The 25,545-nt window shown below is 46.3% G+C and overlaps 1 protein-coding gene across 15 annotated transcripts in view; it reads left to right on the top strand.

Moving 5' to 3' along the window:
- The window catches only part of LOC100877694 (protein daughterless), a 78,855-nt gene extending 53,374 nt beyond the window's left edge, over window positions 1–25,481 (top strand). For 6 of the 15 annotated variants that reach the window (XM_076534955.1, XM_076534950.1, XM_076534960.1 and 3 more), the window contains 12 exons: window positions 13,280–13,364; window positions 15,201–15,337; window positions 16,860–17,144; window positions 17,249–17,410; window positions 17,981–18,040; window positions 18,502–18,654; window positions 18,727–18,844; window positions 20,034–20,187; window positions 20,433–20,522; window positions 21,890–22,035; window positions 22,107–22,261; window positions 22,337–25,481. In XM_076534955.1, the coding sequence (XP_076391070.1) occupies window positions 13,280–13,364; window positions 15,201–15,337; window positions 16,860–17,144; window positions 17,249–17,410; window positions 17,981–18,040; window positions 18,502–18,654; window positions 18,727–18,844; window positions 20,034–20,187; window positions 20,433–20,522; window positions 21,890–22,035; window positions 22,107–22,261; window positions 22,337–22,381 (1,590 nt within the window). In that variant the 3' untranslated portion in view covers window positions 22,382–25,481. Of the gene's footprint in view, window positions 1–4,411; window positions 5,561–13,279; window positions 13,365–15,200; window positions 15,338–16,859; window positions 17,145–17,248; window positions 17,411–17,980; window positions 18,041–18,501; window positions 18,655–18,726; window positions 18,845–20,033; window positions 20,188–20,432; window positions 20,523–21,077; window positions 21,121–21,555; window positions 21,646–21,889; window positions 22,036–22,106; window positions 22,262–22,336 lie in introns of those variants that run through there. The other 9 variants (XM_012284160.2, XM_076534956.1, XM_076534957.1 and 6 more) reach the window with 9 other exon arrangements.
- The last annotated feature ends 64 nt before the right edge of the window (window positions 25,482–25,545 follow it).

Genomic DNA, 25,545 nt, shown 5'->3' with positions numbered 1-25,545 from the left:
GTTTCTTCCGTTCCTTTGTTCGACCCTTCAGCGAATCGATACACGGGATCCACCCTTCGGTGACGAGGTGATCCGCGTTATGTTCGTTGCACGACCGAATCGATACAGAGTGTTCGCGCGTTCGAGAGTCGTATCGGTCGAGGGTCGAACAAAGAGAAGATTGCATCGGGAAAAAGAAAGGTCGAGAAGGTAACGAGGGCCAAAGAAGAAGCTTGCGTAGAATCGAAGTAAGCGAGGGAAGCACGTGGGTAGTTGCTAACAATCATAAACAGGCGTGCTTAATTCATTCAACTTTCTAGCACCGCGCCTACCTAGCTCGTTATGCCGTGATATTTTCCACCTTCCCCGCGGAAATGTTTGTCATTCGAGCTTATGCAGTTTCTTTATTCAGCTGCCGTGTAATATGCAATCATTTTATGCGTTTACCTAGTACGATCATTAATCTTTGACCGCGCCTCATGGGACGACCTATAAATCTTGCGCGGTAATCGGACGAGTCGTAAATCCAACTTTTATATCTTACGACTCGGTGTGATATTCGTACTTGTCGATAGGTCAGAAACATTCAACCGAATTCTCTTTGATCGCGAAACCATTTACGGGGTTCTTTGATTTTCTAAGCCACGACATTCTTTTCGATCGCTTAGAATTCAAGGAGCTACCGATAGTCGAATCACGGCGAACGAGTTAACGGTACACCGGTGGAGATCGCGCAACCGAACTTCTAATTGAACGAACCTTCTATCTACCACCGAAATCTCTTCATTCCGAGTGTCACGCGAGATTGGCGAATTCAGGGCCGTTAGAGTAGTCCGATCCAAAAATCGCATCTTCGCGTTGATAATTTACAATTCGTTTGGACGTACAGACTTTTCAGTGGCGCCTTCGATACCGATAGATCTCTAATTTTGTCGATTAAGGTCAGGAAAGTGTCCACGTCAGTAGGATCGTTTTAGTCGCGCCCGTTCCTCTAGCCAGTTTTATTGGCACGTGTACCACGATCCCAAAGGCGACAGGCAGTCTGGGGCCAATTTACTGTTCGCTGATTAATTCTTTCGGTGAACGAACCGGAGAGTCCCGTTAATCGATTCAGCTCCTCGGATCCAAAATTACGAGTAATCTTCTTTCTCTTTCGAGAAACTTTTCCAACGTTATTTATCGACAAAATAGAACCTCCATGTGTATGGTAAACCCATCACATCTTTCAAGTTACTTTGACGAGTCTCACTCGAGACGCACATACAGCTCAAATGTGACAAACCTTGCTCAAATTTTGAATACTTTTCAACTTGAAATTTAGGTTCAACTATAAGTTGCATTGTCAAGGACCCCTGAATATAAGATACTCACATCATTTTCATTTTCTTTGTTCGTTTTATAGCCCTAAATAGTTAGTCTTGACTGACACAACTGATAAATAAATGGCACGGGAAGGGGTTAATAGAATGATTTGAAAGTTTCTCACCCTATCACGCAAAGCTCCGAGATCGCACGATAGGTTCTCAAAACTTGGAGCATAATTGAATTAATAGGATTGCGTTGCAGGATCAGCGTCGAACACTCGTTAGACGCAACGGTACGCTCTCGTTTTCTCGTCGAATATTATTTTACATCCAGTGGCTGGCTGTTTCTCCGATTGCTCGTTCCCCTACCAAGTGCTGTCTCTGGCTGAAGAACGGTGTTACGTTGTCGACGGCGGCAGGCAGTCTGGCCAGTTTACTCTTCAGTGGCTAGTCCACCTCTCTTCTCGTTCGGTCGTGTTCCTCGCATCCGTTCAGCTCTCGCCTCTGTCTCCTTCCTTCTTTCTCTATCGTCTATTCCGAACGTAGCGTAGCTCGATCGTCTCTCTCGGCTACTGTCCTTGTCGCCCACCTTTCAGATACGCGAATCGTACCTGTGCTGCACGCGTGTGCGCGCTCCGTGTCGCTCGTTCCTCTCGCGTTTCTCTTATACTCCTCCAGAGTCCTTTAAAACCGGTACAGTACCGGTAGAAAGCATCGACTCGACACGCCCTTCTTCGTCTTCCGTTTTCTTACACTTTTCCCCTATCGTTTCTTTCTCGAGAATGTCGGTGAACCTTTCGAACGATTGAAAACTTTCGAAGTTAAGTTTCGCAAACGACGTTCCGATCGACTTCTTCGCGAGATCGGAGGGTAACGCTGACTTGGATCCGCAAGAATCCTCGGCACGATGCTGAGCGTCGCGAAACGTCTCGATACCATGGCTCGATGATAAAGTTAAGCGCGCTTAGCTCGCTAACTATCGCGCTCTCGCGATTCGAAAGGGTACGTTGTCGCGCAAACATCGACGGATATCTAGGTGAAGGTGTACGATTAGGCAGCTCGCGGCCCGTGGTACGGTACTAGTTTCGTTGAGCAACCGCGAGTCGATTCTGGAGCGCGTTGGCTGCTCGATTACGCATGCCGATTCGCCTTCTCGTCGCTGCGCCGCGCCACGGTGTATCGTTTTTCGCACGAAATCTGCTACTCGCTCGATCGCCAATTTATATCTTGACGAAACAATTAATCCTTGTTATCTTCTGTTTTTCGAGTCGTCGTTCTCTTTCTAAAAGAACGACGCGTCGTTACCGAGCATTGATATTCTGTTTGTACAGTTGCGTGGACCAAGGTTAGCGCGATTGGAAAACTTGTGGACGTTTTGGGCGGAGCTTCGTACGAGAATGACAAAATATTCTTCGCGGCCGTGGAAAAAATAAAAAGAAAACGGAGCGACGATTTTAGCCGCAGAAGGTCGATACGCGTCGATATTTTCGGCTCGAGACGCACCTCGACCGGCCTCCGTTTCGTCGATATTCGACGGCCTGCTTGGACTTGCACTGCCCTGTGCATTCGCTTTCCTACCTGTTGCACGTCCGCCAAGCTAGTTTTTCCTCGAGTTTAACTCCTCGGAAGCTGTACTCCGCTTGTCGCCGTGAGAGGGCTGAACTTTATTTTTCATCGCGATTCGATGAATTTATAATTGAACGGCGCTCGTTAAACGGGCTGTAGTAATATATTTAAATCTGACTAATCTCGAACGCGTCGCACGATTTTCGAAGCCTCGTCAGACTCGTTGCTTAATCACCGAACGATAAGCTTTGTCATTTTCTATCGATTCGAAGTTGAGCAATCTCGCAACGAGATAAAGCGCGCAAACATTTTTATTCGCGTCCCGATTTTTCTGCATTCGGTATTGTTTCACGGAAGAAGGTTAAGGCGGTGGTTTCTGACTGGGAAGAATCGATTGGCCGGCGCACGGAAGTTGGGACAAAGGAGCCGATTCACCAGTGGCGGCCTCCTCCTAATCCTCACAAAAGCGCCTCGCGTCGCCACCAAGTCGAAGTTTACTTTTCGTGCTCAAACATAACTCCGTGCCTTTCGGAAGTGGGGGGGTTAAACACACATAATCCACCGTTTTCCGTCGTAACTCGTTACTCCCGCTCGTATTTTCTCTCGTTCCTCTCTTTCTCCTTCCTCTCTCGCCCGTCACCAAAGCTCCCTCTGCTTCGTGGATGAACTATTTCTGGTAGCCGTGCACAGCGTTGCATCTCGTTGCAACGATGCACGCGAGACCTCTCGAACGGGCTGTTCGCCTAATAACGTTTCGTTAACGGAAACGTTTCGATGCGATTCGCGGACGTTTCTAGCAAAACGATCGAACGGTTCCGCTTTCGAATCGGGGCAGAGATTCGAGGTAACTGACCTCCGGCGAAAAAAGAAGAAAAAGGGAAGAAACGCACGATTAAGATACGGCGATTAATACGCGGAGTCGGAGAGGGTTACAGATAGTCGCGGCAAAACAACGCCCGCCTCCATGAATCAATATACATTTCTCTTTTTGACGATGCCCAGCGCGTACTCGGAATAAATCTCGCCGTGGGAGCGGCAGAAGTCCCTTTTCTCTCCCCGAGACAAACTGAAACGTCTGTTAGGTTGATCTCTCGGCTGTTAAGAAAAGAACAAGACGGGGACGGAACGAGAGAGAAACGCTTTGGTGATACTCGCGCGACCACCCACTCGCTGCGTTCGCTGACTTCTAGGAAGCCGAGTCGCGCGTTCTTCGAGAAAAAAAGATACTATCGCGACGATTACTCGAACGCGAGAAGAGTGTACGGTAACGCGTGGAATATGAAATTGGAGTAGTGATCGACCGCTCCGTTCGAGTCGCGGGTCCAAAGTTCGATCGGCGGATTTTTCGACGATCGCGGAGAAAAGCGCGCGATCGACGTTCCGCGAAGTTCGAGAAACCGCGAGCGGCGTGGTCAGCGTAGCGGTGCAACGGACGCGAGGAAACGGGACGACGAGTAGAGCGTAGAAGCGAGGAGCACGAGAGAGGGCCGCGTCTAGAAACGCGTTCGCAATCGTGGAGGGGTTATGCTGGACCCCAGCCTCTCCGTATAGCTTACGAGTAACAGACCCAGTCGTCTCTCCACTGGCTGACCAGCAGCTAGTCGCGTCGCGCAATCCGCGATTGTTTTCCTCCACGCGTCCAACTCGTACGATCGTTTCGATTTCGGTAAAAACAGCGACCGGAAAGATCGAAGGCAGCGAGTGTTTTTTAAACACGCGTGAAAGTCTCGTGCGGGAAAAGCGAGAAACGCGGCAGTGCGCGGACGCATTGTTCAAAAATAGTCTGTTGGCCCGGAGCGTAATCTCGCTCCTCTTCGACGAAAGACTCCGACGATTCGAAGAATTTGAATTAGAGGAGTCCGAAAAGACGCGCGGTTTCGGGGACTCTGCTGATTAATGAACGTCGTTACGAGTTTAACCGCGTAACGAGGTAGATTCGTGGCGAAGAGAAAAAGAAAAATCTAGTAGTTCCCGATATTGTTCGAGCATTTCGCTGACCTCACTCTCGCTGAAGGATCGAATTCACCGAGGAGGATCAGCGATGTCGAATTCGTGTCAAGGCGACGAACGATCGTTCGACCGTCAAGCTCGCTCCTCCGATCATATCGGAGGCGATCAACGACCAGGATGCGACCATCGTTTCCGGGCGAGCTGCAACTTACGTTCTTAAGATCGAAGATGCACGAATCGCGGACTTGATACAGAGCAGATCATCCCGTTGACCCGATTTCGTGGAATACTCGACTGGCGAAACGGCAGCGGACATGGACCGAAGTTTCAAGAACAACGCGGACTTTAAGATGAATCAACAGAACTTCAAGCTGAGCGACTTCGGCATCGAGACAAAGTCCATCCACGCGTGTGAACACTCGAAGGCTAGGTACTCTCAAATCGCGAGCGTGCAGAAGACGCGACAGATGCAAATCGGACCCGGAAGACACGTTGCTCCGGGGACCAACGGATCGAGTCCTTTGCAGCTGGTCGTTTGTAATCGCTCTCAGTTAACCTCGGACGGTTCCGCGTTGACGTGTAACGTTCAGCTTCGCGACAGTCCGAATCAGTCGCAGTCGATGGGACAATTGCAGAACGTAACCGTGGATCGATTTCGAGTGTCCAGCCCGAGCAGCTCGGCCGGTTCGATGTTACAGCCGATCGTTTCGTCGGCACCATCCCCTGGATACTGGAATCAGTACGGAGGACAGGAGAGCGGGGTAAAATCCTACTCGATTTCTTCTACGAGAGTCGAACGAAGGGTTAAGCAGCAGGATTTCCGCAATCCTCAGCTTTGATTCGCATTGTTTGCGCTTTCTGTACACGTGTCGTAAACTCGTGCGAATTTCGTATTCGCGTTCAGACAGATATGACAGTTTTACGGTTCGTAGGAAAGCCTCGTGGAGACCAAGATCGGTCGATTAGTTCCAGACTGTGTATAGGGACCGGTTTAGTACCTGTACGTGACTTTGCGCCGACTCCAAGCTTTTATTGCACGCTGCGCATACCACGTTTCTACTCTGCACTTGCCCCTCGTTTATTTGCAGACAACTGTAACGTCCGGCTACCCTAATAGACGCTTCTTCGATTTCGGAATCTTTCAGGCTCGGTTAATTTAGCTCGTCCAACATGCTGCGCCTGCTTTCGACAATTCGAATTGAAATTTTTCGATCACGAATTATCTTTAAAAACACCCTCCACTGTTTTATTATATCGAACAACCTTGAGGATTGACGAGCATAGAATCCTCGTTGGAACGGAGCAATATTTTTAGTCTATTATTTGTATATAACTATGGATCGATTATAAAACAATTCAGCAGCGATTCGTAGCAGGAAGTGGCTCTCGAATCGAAGCTTTAGCCTCGACCTAACCTCAAGTGGTGCGGCTCGTATCTAATGTTTGTCCCTCCACGTGGAGTCGTATTCACGACGCGTTTCGCTCGCACAGCTAATTAGTATGTGCCGCGGTGGCACGTATTAGGCAGCAGTCACAGTTGCATACGAAAAGCACACGCGTGCACAGGGAGGTGGTATCGTTTACTACCGTTCGAAAAAAAAAGCTCGATGGAATTTAATTCTTGAATCACGGTATTCAAGTGATCTGTCGGAATTAGCCATCGAGACTTTTAAAAGTGTATCTCTCGAAGAAAGTAAACAAGAAACCGTTCGTGGACAATTATATTAATTAGTTGACCGGGTCGTTAGAGATGCCTTTGATTCTTCTGCTTCTTGTCCCGCCGCCAAGCAGATTTATAGTCAGATTGTTTTCTTCGTCTCGATTTTTCCCGTAAATCGAATCGGAAAATAACGACGGATTTATTGGTCGCTGATTCCACGAACGTTAAGACTGCGTCGTGAACGGATTCTGGGAAAAAATTAGAGGCTTCTGAAACGCGTCGACCGTATAATTACGGGTGTTTGAAAGGTACGGCGTAAAAATAACCGAAGTTAAAGTTCGAGTGTCGTTGAGTGTTCGGCTAATCACGCGAGGGTTGAAACGAGTCTCGACACTCGACGATTGCGGTAATAACTTCGAGACGAAGAGAAAAAAGAATAAAATATTCCGGATCGGGTGTGGTGCACGTCCCACACGGATACAGTCTTGCCTGTCTCTTGCCTTTCTATCTTCTGTTTGCGCTGTTCCAAATGGAAACTTTAATATCTCGTTAAATCGTTTCTTCCTATCAGTCCATTTCGAGATTTTCACGGTCGAATTTGCAATTGGAGTATTTAACGTTTTTACAAGAATTTTCATTAGAGTATATGTAACTGTTATAGGAAATCTTTTGCTACAATTCGCAATAGTAAATAGCTGTCAACAATCGTTCGCGAAAAAGTTAAAAGCTGGATGCTTCGTTCGAATAAATACGAACGCTTCGTTACCGCGGTTACAATTACGAAACCTTTTTCCGCGAAGCAGCGTGGAAAAACGCGCTACTTCGGTGAAAAATGTAGGCTACCCGTGTTCTCTGTCCGCTCGAAATGACAGAAAAGTATCTTCTTACGACGTAACGTGGCAGTGTGTTTGCGCCCAATGATCCTTGTGTCGCGAGAATTGCCTTCATCCAACCGCGATTTCTTGCTCGGAACGAACGAAGCTTAATTGCGCGTTAAACGCGAACAAATATCGTCGAACTATGCTCTATGCAGCTAAACCGAGAGCCTCTCGTGAATAGCTCGTGAATTGTCGATTCTTGGATGGAGGTAAAAAGGTGTGTGGAAGAGTATTAGGGTTACAAGGTAGAAAATGGAAGGAAGGTGGTCAAGAAGAGTCGTGTCTGGAAGAAATCGCTTTATTTTCGAGGGAAACGCTTCGAGATTCGTGAAAAGAACGGCTCCCGGTTCGAGCTAGAACACGATAAGCGATCGTTCGGTATTCCGCGCGCGGTGACAAGAGAGGAAAGTTCTTCGGCGTATATCGACGAGCGGAACTGCATGCCTCTTGTAATTCTGCTCGGTCGTCGTCTTTTATGCAGACTTAAATCACATTCTCGAAGAATGAGTCGACCCTTCGAGAAGAGAAACCACCGCGTTCAATTTCGATTCTACCGGGTGAGTCGAATCTCGGCTCGATCGAGAGTAGGTGTCCTCGCTTTTGCGGGAACGCTGACTTCGCACGGGTCTCGCTCGCATTCTGATCCAGTGAGTCAATGCTGGAACCCGAGAAAGAAACTCTCTCGCGTTTACGTCTCGCTACTTGTTTTTATTAGCGAGGGGGAAAAACCGCGGGCCGTTTTTAAGTTCGTGTCAGGAGATTTACTGCGAAATTGATTCGACCGGAACACGAGTCGCGCGATGGTGGATATCGTGTTTTCGTGCCAAGCGAGCCACTGATTTAGCATCCGAACGAAATTTCCATCGCTTCGAGCTAGCTGAACCGTCTGTCGCGTTCTAACCTACATTCTCCGTAGACACCGTTGCCTACGGTCTACCATAGATTACGCGTTTCCTACTCCACTGTATTCCGGCTAGTCTATAAAGTAGAAGCTCGTTACGCACCCTGACGTAACGCGATCGAGATTTCCTATCATTTTGGCGGATTTAGTACAGCGAGCCTTGTATTTCGATATAAATAGTTTCTGCTCGAACTCGATCGATCGAACTTGGCGCGATCGTAAGCTCCGAAACAGGTACCTCAGGATCAGTCCTCGGAATAGCCTAACCGAATAGCCTCGTAATTTGGAAAAATTCGAACTGTATCGTGACGAAATCGTCGGTTTTTCAGCGCTGGTGGGAGCACGAAGCGAGAAGACGCGTGTTAATGGAGGCTTGAACGCGTTCCTCGTTAAAAACCGATCACGTAGTTCGTATCAGCCGACTAATTGTTGATTATGCAGCCGTTTGTCTTGGCTCTCGCTATATACGCGATGACGGTACGCCTAATAAATAATGTAGACGCGGTGGATCTCTAGTCTCTTTTCACGTGCTGGTCTGCTAGCCGAGGCACTCATTCGGAATTACATATGCACACCTGCGCTGTGTGTTTGAACGTTGTAAACCGACGTACACCTTACGCAGACGGTTGTATTGGTACCGTTGCCACCGGATCCTCCATCCCGTGTAAACGGCCTTAAGCCTCTTACGTCAGGTTTCCACGAGTGGGTACGCCTGATAATTACCAATTAGGGGGGAGAGGGGTGCCAATTAAAACGAGAAGCTTTCGATCCTCCTGTTCCCCCCGACTTTCTCTCTCTCTCTTTCGCCACCACCACCAAGATTTACTCATCGCGATGAATTCCAGGTCTCCAGACTCGTGTTTGCACTACCGTATCACCGTCGACACGGCTTCTTTGTTTAACCACGGACTCGGGGAAATTTACTTGGAAGCCAAGTTTAGTCATCCGCCACCGCGTACGCGCTCGCAATTTTACCGCGAGCTTTGGCGCAATTACGCGAGAGCTGTTCTCGTTCGATGCGCGTATCGGAGGTGTAAAATAAGAAACGCGATTCGTGAACGTTGTTACCGCGCGTCAGCAAAACAAACGATCGGATGTCGGATGGAATAACGTCCACTAATGAAATCTCAAATATTAGGTGGCATCGTATCTCGTGTTTTGCAAAACTTTGCCCCTCCTCCCTTGGCCGCCTCCGCTCTTTACGGTTTGCATCGTTGTTTCTTTCTACGATACGATAAAACCGATTCCGCGAAATCGAAGCCGCGGACGCAGATACCGAACTGCCAAGGGGACTAAAGTTCGATCGTTCGAATTCTGTCTCGTTAACGTCTCGTTAACGTCCGGTTAACGTCTCGTCAACGGTTTAATCGTTCCTTTTCTTTCCTACAATTATGCTAAAGGATGTTCGAACGGAATAGAAGGGAAGTAAAGGAGGAGGAGGAAGGCTGTTTCAATTTCTATTCGTCGCGGTCGTTCGAAATGGCACACAACCGGAAGTCGTCCTGTGTCAGAACATGCCTATTCCATCTACGGGTATTTCCTTTATGGCCGACCGTTCCCTCCGCCATGGGAACCCATCGGGACCTCGTCTTACACGAGTCGAAGAAACATAAATTCTGAAAAAGAAAAATACTGGAATTACCATGACGTTCTGTCGCTTCCAACGATTCTTCGTCTCGCGTTCCCACATTCTTGGGCTTTGTGCGCGTGAAATTCGTTTTTATCGCTTCGATACACGATTATTCAGGGACAGTTTACGATCGAGAACAGCGCTAAGGTTTCAGGTCTGCGTGACGCGAGTAATTTGCGTAAAGGCAAACAGTTTCATAGGGGTGCGTGCATCGGGGCTCGTTAGAAATTATGTGATTTTTGCCCGTGATACGGCGGTCGTTTAGCTGAAAGATCGTTGTTTCTAGTCGTTTTACAAATTGCCGTGCATTAGTTCGTTACGCGGCCTGATGGAAAGAAACGACGATTTCGTCGACGTAACTCCTCGTACGATTTTCCACGGAGAAAGTAAATCCATAAAATTCGTCCAACGTTTCAATAAATTTAATTAAACCGATAAAACGGTACGTTATCGCGCGGATTATCTATCGATCGCGATTAACGACTTAGGAAATAATCTTGCTTTTATGACACGCGATACAATTAGGGGTTGATCAAAGTTTCTAAAAGATTATAAAAACGATAAGGAGAGATAAATGCTCGTTTAACGAGTGGCTCGAAAATTTTAAAGTCGTTCCGCATAGGGGAATTATTTTCTCGGTTATAATTGCATGCAGGTAGAAATTAAGTAGTAAAACGTGTACAAGAGTGCAGTCGATGTCGGAGGAATTCTCACGGGACCAAGAAGACACCTGGTTTCGTCTGGTTCGCTCCTCGACATCGGCAATAGTCTCTCTTTCGGTGTAGTAATTAATAAGGGGATAATCGACGATCCATTATACCCGGAGCGGTGACTCTCCGGCTCTCACAGTCCTCCCCTCTGCTCTTAAACTCATTTCCGCCCACGTGTAGTCGATAACGAAGACCGACCTCGAAGAGATGTTCATCGATTATCGTCTTGAATATTTTTCGCCTTTCTCTTAGCCGTATTTTCTTCCCTCATCGTTTTTTTCTTTCGTCCCTCGAAACGAGTAATCTTCGTCACGTTTCACGAATTACCTCGTGAATTTTCTCGGTAAAATTATTCCGTGATTATTAAAGAACGTTGTACGATGTAAAAGTCGACGGAGTAAGAGTGACGGTAACGCAAGAAGTAGGGAATAATTTTTGAAAGGACAAAACACGATAAAACAGCCGGTACGAGAACGTGAGACGGACATCACGTGCTCAATTTTCCGGAGGCGTCACGTAACACGCGTAGCTCTCTGGATCGTAGCGATAGGCGACCCTTCTGTCCTATTTCAAACCTTCGGAAGCTAATTTCCCTGACAGAGACGTTTCCATTACGTTTCCACTCCTTTTCCCTCCGTTTGGTCGTTGGCCGTAAGGCGAGAGGTACGAGAGAACTAAATCAATGTAGGACATTTATATTGGCTGGAAATCGCTGACTCTCGCCACCGTAGACATCCCACCAGGACATATTAAGATTTCTGATCGGCGGCTTGCCGGACACCGGACATTTTTATTATTGCGTGTCCCTACCTCGACCCCCATGGCGGCGAAATAAAATGTGAATTATTGGCCATGCGGTGTCCTCTCTCGTTTTGATTCGGTTTTGCGCGCTCGTTTATCGATTCTGTCGATCGGTTCGCAAAAAGAAACGTTCGATTATAAAATTAATTTTTCGTATTTTTTACGATACCATTGCCGACTCTCTTCTGTGGGGATCATCCCGTTAATTATACGAATTTAGTATCTCGAACGAAAATTCAGAAGCGAAATCAAAGCTACACAAAGGATAGAGAGAGAAAGAACGAACGTATGTGCATCGACGAAGCCACATCGATGTCAAAGCAATTCATTTAAATTAATAGGTCCAGAGGCCGCAGCGTTTATCGCGCGATTAGTAGCAGCTTTTTAAATGTTCCTCTCTCTCTCTCTCCCTCTGTTCGGCCGTTCGTATTTGTACATCCGTTATCGACTGCTGCCACGATAAACTCGATGCTTTTATCGCGTACAATTATGTGTCCCGTTCCTCCCTCGTTCGACGGATGCGTCGTGAACGCTCTCGAACATCTTTTGTTCTTAGGACTCAGATTTTGTGCCGTGCCATCATTTCTACCGCGCGTTCTCCCAATTTGAATCGAAGATCGATTCGCTTTGTAGCCTAGGACATTTTGCTCTTCACGAAACTCTCCATCCCGTGATAGCTTCATAAAGCGAGTAATATTCCCGCTGATTACAATGAAAACATTATTTTAATTCGCTAGACAAGATTCACGGTATCTGGAAAGACGTATCAGAGGGTATCTTGAATTCTCGCTGTCACACCGTTCCCCTATTGGTTCCCGTTGGCCCCACTCTGTGGCCGGTCAATCGGCGCGGTGACACGCGACCAGCCCGCTCGCAGTCTCGTGTCGTCTTTCGTCCGGTCTGTGTCGGCTCTTTGTCGTTTACCTTTAACCCGAATCAAGCATGGCGATTCGAGCCGATTCACGATGAAAAATCAGGAGCACTAAACGTGCGTGTACACAAAGGCCGATTCGGCGAAAAGTTAGGAAAGTTTCGGAAAAGCGTAAGTTGCCGGGATTCTTTCATGGTCCCTCGAAGCCGTTAAATTCGAGCTTGCTGGCCATAATCCTCGCGTTAGTCGAAACTTGGCCGTGTCCCGCTCGTTTCGAGGCACTTTTCGTCGTTGCTCGCTGGCAGCAGGTGGAGGAAGGTGGTAGTGGCAAAGTAGAGGGGGAGAGGGGGAGGGGGTCGATGAAGAGAGGAGAGGAGAGGAGGAGCAGGGACAAAAGTTTGCGGCTGAGCAGAGGCGGGAGAGACTCTCGTCGAGAGGATAAGGGAAGCGGTGTGGAATATTTTAACATATATCACGGTGAAATTGGAACGAGGGTATGCTACCGCGAATCTCCCCTTCCGTGCCACTTTCCACCCCCGTGTTCACCCCTTCTGTTGGATCGCCGGTTTCATGCTCCGCTATACTCGCCTCATCCCACGACGCGATCTGACTTTCTTCTTTCTCAAGGTTTCCGTGTTTGGCCGATATGTTTGTCTGTCCTGCTGACTACGGCACCTATAAAATGGTAAGAACGACGGCCACCACTCGTTGAACCATTTTCTATTTACCTTCGAATTGTTCCGAGTAACGTTTCGCTGCACGACGTTCACTCGTGAACAACCGTGACAGCGTGTGTTGGAGAGTAACGAGGCGTGACGATTATTATTAAGTATTTTCTTATCGTCTATCCCGCGCTTCGAGATCGAGATTGCGGTTAAAACAGGTGCCTCCTTACTGCAACTTACATTATGCAAATGCGAAGCGCGCGTGTCGATAGTTTATGATTCATTCCAAGACATTTCCCGTAATCTCGTACGGGATTTATAACGTTTCTCGCTATTAACGATATCGATGTTTTCTCTGTTACAGTACGGCTCGGACGAATTCGGCCAGGACTCCCCTAGATACACCTCCCCCAAAGCTGCGACCCTCTACGCAGACCCCTATTATATCGGTAAGTCAACGATATCATAAGAATAATAACTGTTCGCGAAAAACGGCCGTGGTCATTAACTCTTTCGTTACGGCGTGTTTCCGTAGCGAAAGAATTAAAGAGAAAAATAAATCAGGATCGAGGGAACAGGTAGTAACCGTTAATGACATACGAATTGTAGGTATAAAAGCGTACGATCGAATAAAAAAAGAGGGAGGCAGCAAGAAAAACGGTTACGAAGAAAAAGGAGCGGGCATTCGACCAGCATTAACCGTGTTCTCTTTAAACTAGTATCGTAAGTCGAAAATCTAGGCCGCTCGTTACCGGACGCAACTAAAAGTAACATCGAGCCAGTTCTTATGGATCGATCGATCGCCGTCTAACGATCAACGACGAGGCTCAACCGGCGTATTGGTAACACGTTCGTGAACGTCGATCCCGCGTGTGCGCATCTATATCTGGTGGAAATCGCGTAACGATTCGAACGAACGATAAAAGGGACTTTACGATCGCAGTAATATTCAACTGTTTAACGCTTGCTCGTAAAATTCGCCGCTCTGCCTGTCGCGCGTAAAAACAATAACAATCTCTCGTTATTTGTTCGAGCGGCGGCGACGCCGGCGCATCGTAGTTGCCCACTGAAATTCGCGACACACACTCGCGTATCCTAAAAAAAAAAAAGAGGGAGAAAAAATGAGCGCGGAAAAGCCGCGTCGACGCGTTTCCCGTTGCACTATAAAGTTTATATCGTGGCTCGCCGTGTTCCTATTTTATGCCGATATAATTTAATCGCGTTTGCGAAACCGACGTCGCGATGCTATTTCGCTTCTCTCGCTATATTTGCGATGTTCTGTTTTGTTCGCGGCGCAGGATGCTTTTGAAACCGCGTCGATAAATTTACATGTTTTCGAAACTCCCGAGAGTAATAGAGGGAATAAACTCAAGTTCGACGCGTTTCGAATTATTGTTGACGATTAACTTCCGTCGAATCGATGACAGTAACGCTTCCCTACGTCGTACTTTTTCCCGGGAATTAGCGTTAAATTAACATTCTGAAGAAAGAAAGATGCTCGTAAGAATGTTTCGCGGAGATCGTAGCGGAAAGTCTAGGAAACGCGTCCGAAAGTTTTTCCGGATGGATTACCGGAGCGGTAAATCAATAAAATCGGCAAACTTTTCGGGTAAAGTTGTTATTAAAGATCAGAGGGCAAGGAGAGTGGTTGGCCAGCTTTTCGAATACATTCTCGGCTCGTGACACTCGGTAAGCGAGCGGAATACCTTATAAATGGTAGAAGAGGTAGGATGGGCGAAAAAGTTTTATCAGACATCGAATGCCGGTAGTTGGTAGAAACGGACGAGTAGTTTGGCTTAGTTTCGGTTCGTTCGTCGTGGAAACCTCTGGCCGTGGAATTATATCAAACAAAAGTATCAAGAAATAGCGCTCCCAGAGGCTTATTGCTGTTGTTTTCAACTGAAATAATAGCTCGCATCGTCTACTGCCCTCTTACTACATACCGGGTGTCTCGAGCGAATCAATGGTATCGCTGGCCTGGCTCCAGCCAACTTTCTATTCGATACAACGTAATTACGTGGTTCAACTCCGAAGTCTCGATCGTATTTGAGGAATTTAACGACATGTTCTTAGGTCGATCCTAAATAACACTGCGAAGGTGAAACTCCTGTGCGTCTTTTAACGCGAGAACGTTGTTAATGTATGGTCACTGAACGCCACGTGCTATTCCATCCTCAAACTCTCGTGATTCCGAGATCACGCTCTTTCGGTCATAAAAGGGTGAACTCGAACACGAAGGTGAAGCGAATACTGAACACTAATCGATCCTTTTCCGTGTGTTTTAGATGGGAACGCCACAGGAACGGGTCCCGGTGATCCATGGACAGGAGGCGGTGGCGGCGTTCAGCCCCCTTACAGCGGATACGCGCCCCCTCACCTGGCCCAACCAGCTTACCCTATGCACCTACCCCACGACCCCATGGTAAGCGACTCCTCTCTATTCCCGCTTTCTTTCTCTTTTTCGTCTGTACGCGCACCCTCGTTGGTCGTGGGACGATCAATCACGCGTGACTATGCTTCTTCGGTCCCGATGCTCCGGCAACTTCGTAATAGACACGAGAAACCTCCCTCGATATTCTGTCGTTGGCCAACCAGTCGAATCGATTATTAAACCCTTTCTCGTAACCCCGTTTCTTTATCCGTACTTGCAACGTCCGTATCACAATTAATTCGGAAACGAGATTTACGCTAGTATTTATAGGAGGGTTGCCGGTCAACCCTGTGCTCTGGATCGGAGCCACGATGGTTGAGAGACACTGTTGACAGTGCTTCGTGTACTCGGAGCAACGTCAAATGACTCACTGGCTTCTATATATAGAACGACCCTCCCGCGCTACTCCGTGTTTCTAGTCAAGTGCAGCCTTCGTTTGATTTACACCGTTCATGGTTACCACGAAATCCTCCGGTTCACGGCACCCTGGTGAATTCTCTTCTCGCGTTCCCCGAGTCAGCGAACCGACGGCCCTTTCGGAGCTGTCGAATCCCATTGATTCCGACGTCCCTAATTGATCACACGAGAGAAAACAGAATAAATAAAAAAATTGCACGAGAAACTGAACCGCGGTTCTTTCTCGATCATCCAAAGTACCGATTTAATGGAATCCAAGATCGGTAGAAAAGGAGCATCTTAAAAGGAGATCGTGAGTAGGGAGAGGCTGGTCGCATTGTGCATAATGGAGGTGAATGTTCTACAAAAGACGCAGCGTCGAAGCGTTCGGAGACCAGCCGAGACCCCTCCGGTCGAAAGGTTAAACATTTACGATCCTGTGGTTTAATGACCCCTCTTCCAAGAAAGCTATACCACCTCCACCACCTCGACGCCGAAGAAAACTCCCTTTTGTTGGGACGCGTGTTCTTCTCGGTGTTTCTCCAGATTTCCGATGGCTGGCCGGTCGAAAAACAAGCCGGCGACAGAAGAGAAGAGGTGCGCACTCGGTGTTAGTTATCGCTTCGTTCTTCCGTTCGTAAAACGAACAATTAACGGCGTTTCTCGGTCGTGAAGTCGAGCGAGGGCCGCGGTCGCGTGCTACCTCTCTCCCTCTAATTTGTTGATAAATACTCTTAGCCGTGTTCGAGACGAGACGATGCTTTAAAATTAGACGTTTTACGAGCAAGCTTCAGTAGGTGCGAGCGAGGGCTACGCGCCACTAAAACGTATCCGATATCAAAGCCGTTCTGGACTCTGGTCCATTAATGAACCGGGCAGAGTCGAATTCAAAAGGTCGTACGAGTCGTCAGTCAGTCGGAAGGCATTTCGCGTCTCGTACAACCAGCCTAACGAAAATATTGCCGTCTTTCGCCGTATTTTATCCTTCTCCCTTTTAACGTCTTTGTCGTCGAAGTTGAACACTGTTGCAAATTCTTTCCAAAGATTTCGTGAAACTCTCTCGCAGGGAAGGCAAACGGTCAGCTTTACCGAAGGGTTAATTTTTCGATGATTCCAGGCGTATTCGGCCATGTCGCCGAACGGAGAACCAGCGGCACCGATTCTGGGCTCGGCGGTGACCAGTGCGGCCTCATTGCCACCGATGTCGACATTCCGGGGTAGTGGTGCGGTTGCGGCGAACAGTGGTACCGGTGCACCGTCCCCGGCATCGTTGCAATATAGTCATAGTCCTGGAGCACCGACCACCGCACCCTCCGCGCCTAATCCTGCACCCACGACGAACCAACCGCCTCCCACGGGGGACAACCTCGGCAAGACGCTCGCGTCTGTAGTAAGCACCAGAGTAAGTATCTTCTTTTTCGTCCGAGTCCACTTTGGAAAATTCCAAGTACAACTACAGCATTTCTCGTCCAACGCATCTCCTAACTTTGCCCCTTTTTCACGCAGATTTACCCCACGGACCAATCAGTATCGAGTTACAGCAGCAACCCATCGACGCCGGTCAGTTCGCCGCCACCTTTGACCGGTTCGGCGCCAGGTTGGGCACCAGGTGCCGCGCCGGTGTCCCCACATTTTACGGCGGATCCTAATCGCGGAACGATTCACATGGTATGCATCTACGCTTCGCAGCCACGAGTTTTTTCATTCGTCCTTTTGATTTTGCTCAACGATCGTTCGACTCGACGCTTCCAACGGGTTGCACTGACTTTGTCCGCTCGACGAATCTCGTTGGACAGCGAGCCAACTCCGATGCTCGTTCACACTCTTTTTACGATATTTTGACCGTCTGCACCATGGTGACTCGTTGAGAGAGTACCGTTTGTTACACACGCACTTTGGGCCTGCTCGGGGGAGGATCGGGTTCGTTCAAAATCGAACTTGCACTTGTATCTAGAAACGAGATCATGGAGATCGAGTTCTAAGATCCCAGCTTGGACGTTGCACAAAGTAGCATGCACTCGATGCACCGATTCACCATTTAGCGTGCTTCTTCGTGTTGCAAGTTACTTTGCTCCATTCTCCCCCTCAGTTACTCGAGTCGATCATCTCATCTTCATTTTACATGATTCTTTTTTTTTCTCTTGCCATTTTGCCCCTTGTTTGTTGTGAACGTTGTGTTGACTTGGTTGTTTTCTCTTTTTTTTTGGTTTTGTTGTTGCGTTGGTGTTGTGTGTGAAGCCGGCGCCTGAACAGCAGAGGCTAGACGATGCCATCGGCTTCCTTCGCGACCATGCCGAGGTGAGGATTGCCGATTTTCAGTTTTTTTTTCTCGCCCTCTTACGTTTGTTCTCGTTCAAACCCTCTCACCTGCTCATTCCACTCGTAACCACTTTTACGCATGCTCTTTCATTCCATACGAACTACATATGGACAAACTGTCGCTGATATCTATGTTTTTACTAACGTCAACAGTCTTAACTACTCCGAGTCTACTTTAACGTTTCTACCATCTTTGCCAATACTAATAATCTTGCTATTTACGAGCCTGTCTACGCATTTCTGTTTCTTAATTTCCACGAGATCTATTTCCGAACAGAACTCTCTTTCGCTGTACACGTGATCTTCTAAATAGGTATACCAGCGTCAAAGAAAACATCTTTGTAAACTCAAAGGAGATGCATCTTTCACGTTGATATACTCGATGAACCGAAAAACTGTATGGAATTGTTGTGTAATCGAGTCGAATTTCTGGTATTCTGTTGGTACAGGGAACGCGGATGGAGGAACGACTGGACGATGCCATAAACGTTCTGAGAAACCACGCGGAAAGTCAACTGGGCCTTCACCTGGGCCCCGTTGGTCCACACGGTCCCATTTACTCCCACACATCACCACCGCAATTGGACCACTTGGTAAGTCAATGATTCGCATGTCCGAAGGGTTCGGTAAAGAAAAGTAGTTGACTATGATTTTGATCCTTGCAGACGAGTCCTCATCCTGCGGTAACAGTCGCGCAACCTCAGGGCTTTTATTCTGGTCTCACGCCTACGCCCGACACAGACGGCTCCATCAAAATAGAAAAGTTACCTGTGACGAATGCCAGTAAGTTTACAGCGATTTTTCATCCAATGGCGGAACAATCGAAAGATTCATGGAATAGAGTTAGTTAGCGAGGTCTAAGTATAGCTCGAACGATCCATCATCGAACTTTCCGATACCATCGTCGATGAATAGGACTAGTCGGAAAGACTACATTGGACTATAAAAGACTCGAGTGTCAACGAGCCTTGACAGAGTAGTTAATCGGAATGGCGTTGTTCTATTCTTGGCGTCGCATCATCGGGTAAACACTTTTTCCCATGAACGGCCACAAGACAGAGAAAGACGGAGAAAGAGAGAGGAAAAAAGAAAGAGGAGTTCCCAGGTGTTCTACGACAGAGTTAGAGCCCGATAAGGAAATATTAGATAAATCACGACCGAGTAGCCTACCTCTCTTGCATCGTTGTCGTGCCTTTATTATTCCTCCAGACCTCCGTCTTCGCGACTTTGCGTGCGTCTCTGTCCCTCTCTGCTTTCATCTCTGTCACACAGTGTCCCGTAATGCTTCTTCAGATGGCTGCCTAATGGAATGCGCAAGTTTTACGTGGACCCTTTCGCGAAGATGCGCTTTTTTCCCCTTTGACGACCATTTTTGGTAATCGGAATTTAGAGCGCACAATTCTTCTCGGTTGACAGAGTCCTACCGTCGTTCCATAATTGATGCTTTCTCTCTCTCTTCTTTTTCCCTTTCGTCGGTGGAAAACGCGTTTGTTTAAACTTTCGCTGGAACATCGAGAGGCTGAACGAGTCACGGACGTTTGCACACAATCGCGAAACCGATTTTTCTAACCGTGGCTCGAGGACTTTTAGGGAAATGCGAGTCAGTGTAGTCGCGAAACGTAGCGGATTATCAGCCGAGTAGAGAGCGTTTAAGGAAATGCTTGAATCAGTTAGTTCGTAATGCTTCCTGCTCGTAATTGGACACTTTTCATGGTTTCGTGACTAATCAGTCTGCCCAAAGCGCGAGGATAATGTTTCTCGTGTTCGGTGAAGGACTCGAGATTTAGTTTCTGGTTCAGACTCAACCACATTTTTTCCCGTTGATCTTATTGTCTCAGTTCGATGGTAACTTAGCGGGGAAAGCAGAAATTTTCCTACCAGCTAGAAGTCTCTATTCCATGAACGCTGATCGATATCAAAGTAGAACCTATGCTTGGCGTTGATGTTAAACGACAGTATTAATAATGAACAGAATACGTCTCTTTAGAAAAGAGAAAGGAACCACCGGATAGTAGCGGCGGTGAAACGAAACCTTCGAGCAGCGAGTTGGCGGCAGCAGGCGTGATCGGTGCAGCCACGGTGAATTCTACGTCGCAGGGAAAAGGGACGAAGAGATCGCGTAGATAGTAAGTACATCCTGGATGTATCTTCCGTCCGGGATCGAAGCGTGTATCATCGTTCGTGAAACGACAGTAGTGAAATCGCGTGTCGATCGAGCGGCAAACCTCTCGAATTACCGTTTGCGACGAACAGGAATTTGTCTGTCTCGTGTTAACTTGACACGCGTTACTTATCGCAGTCGTCAACGAGATGTTTCTCGTTGTTTCCGTTCAGTGAAGATTTTGACTAACCGATTTTATTTAAACTACCGTTGTTCGAGCGCTGACGAAGACTGCGACGATCCCAGCACCAAAGCGGTGCGCGAAAAGGAACGTCGCCAGGCCAACAACGTGCGTGAAAGGTTAGTGAACACACGCAGTACGCACTCCAGTTGTATTTTCGAGAGTCCTTCGATATTTCCTTCCAACTGAATCCAGGACTTGGAATCCTTATGCCGTACGCATGCCCGATCAGACGCGTCAAAAACGAACCTTTTGTCAAAAAATTTATTACGGTTCGAGTTGTTGACGAGCGAGTGGCATGCTTACGTTCCCTTCATCGCAAGGCCCGTATTTTAGCGTGACAATTAAAATGTTTCTGGTTCAGGACTAAATTAATGCGAGACGAGTCGAAAGACGCTACTCCGGTGCTCGCTTTCCCAATCAGTTTCATTTTAATTCGGCTGCGATCCGCTCCCATCGGCATGCTACATTTACAATCTTAGACATCTGTCTGTATCACCAAAAAACCATCGTTTGCATCGAATTTCTGAATCCATTCTCCATTTCATCCTTCTCTCGACTCTCGTCTGTTCCTTTCTTTTAATCGATTGTTGTCATGTTTTCTCGTATATAATCTTTTATCGAAGATTATTACCGAATTCCTCTTGTGTATAATGAGAATACGTTTCTTTCAGAATCCATCACCATTCGAAGAGTATTTCCTTCCTTTTTGTTTTAGTAAGTCCCGGTACATATATCCCGAATCATTCATTCACCGTTCCTTAGAGATCACTCGAACGATCAGCGTTCTAGGTAACAGCACGAACTCTTGCTACCGACGGTTTTTGTTCTTTGTACAAAGAATACGGGCCTTCGAGCGTGGAAAACCCGATTTCCGTCCATAACATAACCACAAATCGATCGATCGGATAGAGGTCTGCGTGTGTTCAGCCAAACGAGAGAGTTTTCTTCTTCTTCTTCTTCTCCTTCTTCTATTTGTTCTTTTGCTTCTTCTTAGTGTCTCAGTCGTTCCCTAACGTCTGTCGGTTTTGTCTAGTAATTTTCTCGACGCGACGTCGATTTCACTGCTGTCGAGTCATTGCACGTTTCGATCTTGGACAAAGTGTATCGCCTACGTCAGGTGATTAATCGAGTATTGTTATTGCGCAACTGTTGTTCGAGCGCCGAGGACGAGGATGACGATCCCGACGTGAAGGCGCAAAGGGAAAAAGAAAGGAGACAAGCGAACAATGCTAGGGAAAGGTAAGACGAGAAAACGTACGCAGTGAATTGGCCGCGAATATTCACGATTCGCTGCCCACGAATCGATTCGAGGGGGAGTTTTGGCCCGTATTCTATGTATATTGTGACAAAGAAGCTCGCGCTTTTACTTTTGTTTTGGATCTCTTCTGCGAACGGTGGTGCTATTATTCCACAGATAATCGACCAAAAGACAATTACTTGTTTCTTGGGTTCGTAACGTAGTAACCAAGCTTTGTCTTCTCAGGATACGTATCAGAGACATCAACGAGGCTCTCAAGGAGCTCGGTAGAATGTGTATGACCCACCTCAAAACGGACAAGCCTCAAACGAAGCTCGGTATCCTAAACATGGCGGTCGAAGTGATCATGACGCTAGAACAGCAAGTTAGAGGTAAGCAATACTGTCCTTCCGCGTTTACTTTCAATCGATAGAACATAGTTTAATAAAATACTGTTTCGCAGAACGAAACCTCAATCCAAAGGCAGCATGCTTGAAGAGGAGGGAAGAAGAAAAAGCGGAAGATGGTCCTAAATTACCCGGACATCTTGCGGCGCACATAGCTCATCCACATCCTCATCCCCACGCGCATTCTCAACCACCTTTCTCCGCGATGCCTGTAAGTAACGTCCCCACGTTTCAACCAATAAACACTTTATGATCCGTTTATTGACCAGAGAATCTTTCATTCCAGGGCCCACCACCGCCGCTTCAGCACAATCCGTCGCAGCCACAGTAGCAGCGGCTCAGTGGCGGTGTGATCCTGTGTTAAGGGGTAGATACGGCTTAAAGTTGTCATAGTTTTTGAACTTTCGCGGGACTTGCACATACAGATAGAACTTTTCCCCCATCGATCGTACCTCTGTTGTACGGACGAAAATCGTGAGGGTATTAACAAGGCATATCGAGATGCACGCTCCTCGAACGTAATTCGATTTACGTTGAATCGCGGCGACGTTTAATCGCCGAACGGAGCAATCGAAACGGATGCCGTTTAGAATTATTACCGAGCGCCCTCGCGGCGCGGAACACTGTGTGCCGTATATGATTCGGACGCGAACGAATCGCGATAATATCCTAGATTCTCCTTTAGCAACTCTTGTACGCGCGTACGAGGCAATCGGAGACTAATTTCTGTATGTCTATCGCGAGCGTCGAAAGAGAAGAGTGAGTGAGTGGAGCGAACGAATGGAACGAGAGAACGATATCGGAACGGGTGCTTTTTAAGAAGTATCTATCCCCTCCCACTCCCCGAAGGCGGCTTCAAATTATTTTTATAAATAGCGAGAAAACAAAGGAATACGTGTAGGAGATGTTTGTAGCGATTCCTACTTGACGGGTTTAGGTTAAGATTCGGCAATCTTTAGGGATCGTTTTGTTCGTTTTGTTACGAGTATCTGTTACGTTCATTGGAACGAATCGTACGTCATTGCTCGTTATTCTATGTCCTTTGTTAATGTCCATTCTATCATTCGCATCTGCCATTTGATATACTTTTTCTTGTATAATATTTCTTTATTGCTATGACATCGTTTTTGCGATAATTTTGGCACTCTTTAAACAAAACTCGCCTCGCCAATCTTACGTATAACGCACGACAATCCGTTATTATTTTAAACGGAATATTTTTAAGGGAAATCCGAAACTGAGTGCCTTAATTGTCGCGAGAATTTTTAACTCGTTAATTGTATAATTTCTGTTCGACTAGTATTGTTTCAAGGTTCGAGTATGTATTTTAGTTTGCAATTTTATCGTATCGAAGAAATTCGTCTGGATCGATAAGTTATGACTGATGGACACATTAAACGGTATCCAGCTAAAAATCCGCGTTATTGTCGGTGATATTCGCTCGAATTCGTGAATATATTACGATATAATGTTCTATTAAAAAAAAAGTAAAAAAAATTATATCTCTTGTATATTCTTTACGATCGAGTTGCTTCTGCTATATTTCTTTTTTATACATTACCTGCGACGCTATATATCTGCTCAGTTTTCTTTCTCGTCGAGTTTTTATTTATAAAGTATATTTAAATAAATTAAAATACACAGGAATCGAATACACGTTAAATCGCACTCATTTTTTCACCTGTAATATATTTGAACATTTATAAGATAATTCAGCAGATTTAAGTCTTGCATATAAAAAAAAATATTTTAGCAAATGAACGAGTATAAAATTTATGCCTCCAAAAATCCTCGATTAGTAGTTAAATTATCTTTTAGTAAAGCTTGTGTTTTGGCGTGAACCGGTTAAACAGAGATAGCTACAAATGTCTCCTACAACAATAACGACAATAAATAGCTCGTAAGCCCGTCTAAGCTAGGCACACCTGTCTATAGTCTTAGATAGTCAAAAATGGGAAAGCGAAAAAGGTGAAGAGAGTGCGCAGCAGTTCGGTTCGAGTTGTAATCGACGATCGCGAAAAAAAATGGTGTTCTTACGCGAACGTGTTATATGTGACATTTTTTCCGTCACCAATTATTTATATATGGTATTAGTTACTTTTAAGACTTTCGAAATCGTTCTTGAATTTTAGTTTAATCCTTTTTCTTTTCGATTATTCAGGCATACTTACTCTTCCGTTTTTCTCTTTACTATTCCACTCCCCTTCTACAGCGTAATATACAGATTTTTGCGAGACTCGAGATCCCGTTATATATTTTTTTGTTGATTCTCCTCCGAAAACGACAAGATCGCATCGATCGTTACTTACGCGATTCACGAGTTCCAGAGTTGTTGGCAATTTTTCTTCCCGAACTCTGAAACTCGCGGCACCGCACGGATCGATGGTATCTTCTCGCATCGATCATGTATCACGCGTTGCGTTAAACAAAAGAAAGCATATCGTTGAAACTTGGCAAAGCAAGTTGCTGCTAGATTTATTAAATTGATAATTAACGATCGCGCGATCGAACGGCAACGCCGATAACTCCCCACGTTTGCCCGGGACACGATTGTCGAGTGAAATCACAAGTGTATATTAGATCTAACGACATTATTGTATAATATGTAATTAAACGAGAAGTGTACGTAGGTCTGGCGTGGCTAGTTCGCGTGACACCGGGCCTTAAACAAAAAAGAAGAGAAGGAAGAAAGGATAATCGAGAACGATCATCTTTCTGACACGGATACGATTGTTAAAAAAAAGGCGATTCTATTAACATCGATGAAGCACGAGCTGAATATTATACATATATTGAAAGAAAGAAAGAGAGAGTGTGCGCGTGAATGCGAGAGAAAAAGAGAGAGATAGCGTGTGCGTCGAGAGAGCGTTTCGTTTGAGAAAGAAAAAAATGTATAATTATCGTAATAGTAATATTATTATCACTAATAATATAATAAATGTGCCATTTTTTCCATAATCACGGCGTTGCCTGATTGTAGATTCTGTTTGTTTTTTTTTTGTCAATTTTTTTTTCTATTTCGTTGTTTTTTGTTGTACGAACTGTTTACAAATTTTTCTTTTACTTCTCTTCTCGATTGACTTTCTTTTTTTTTTTCTTTCTCACTCGAGCTTCCGTTTGTACATTACACGCTCCCCAGTATTAGACGATACACGAAGAAGAAGCACCAATATCTTACGTTTTGTCTTTTTACTTTTTAGATTGCGTCTCGGTGTAAGTTTTGTTCTTCAGCCGCCTAATTATGCTTAGATACGAACGTATACATAGTGTAGATACGTTTAGTGTTTAAGACATACTTTTAATTGCCAGACAAGTACAGTGTTAGCTGACTGTATTCGCCCTGGTCGCTTCTAACCATTCAGCTGTAAAAGCTAATTACAAATGTCGACCTATCAAGGTTTGTAATACAGATTTTCAACGTTTTCAGGAAATGTGCTTTTTATAATATAATTTCCTTTATCGTTTTTCTAGTTTTATTAGAGACCGTTTAAGCGC

The sequence above is a fragment of the Megachile rotundata genome, chromosome 8 (assembly GCF_050947335.1).
Source record: "Megachile rotundata isolate GNS110a chromosome 8, iyMegRotu1, whole genome shotgun sequence".
Lineage (NCBI taxonomy): Eukaryota > Metazoa > Arthropoda > Insecta > Hymenoptera > Megachilidae > Megachile > Megachile rotundata.
This window is presented reverse-complemented; position numbering and strand designations above follow the sequence as displayed.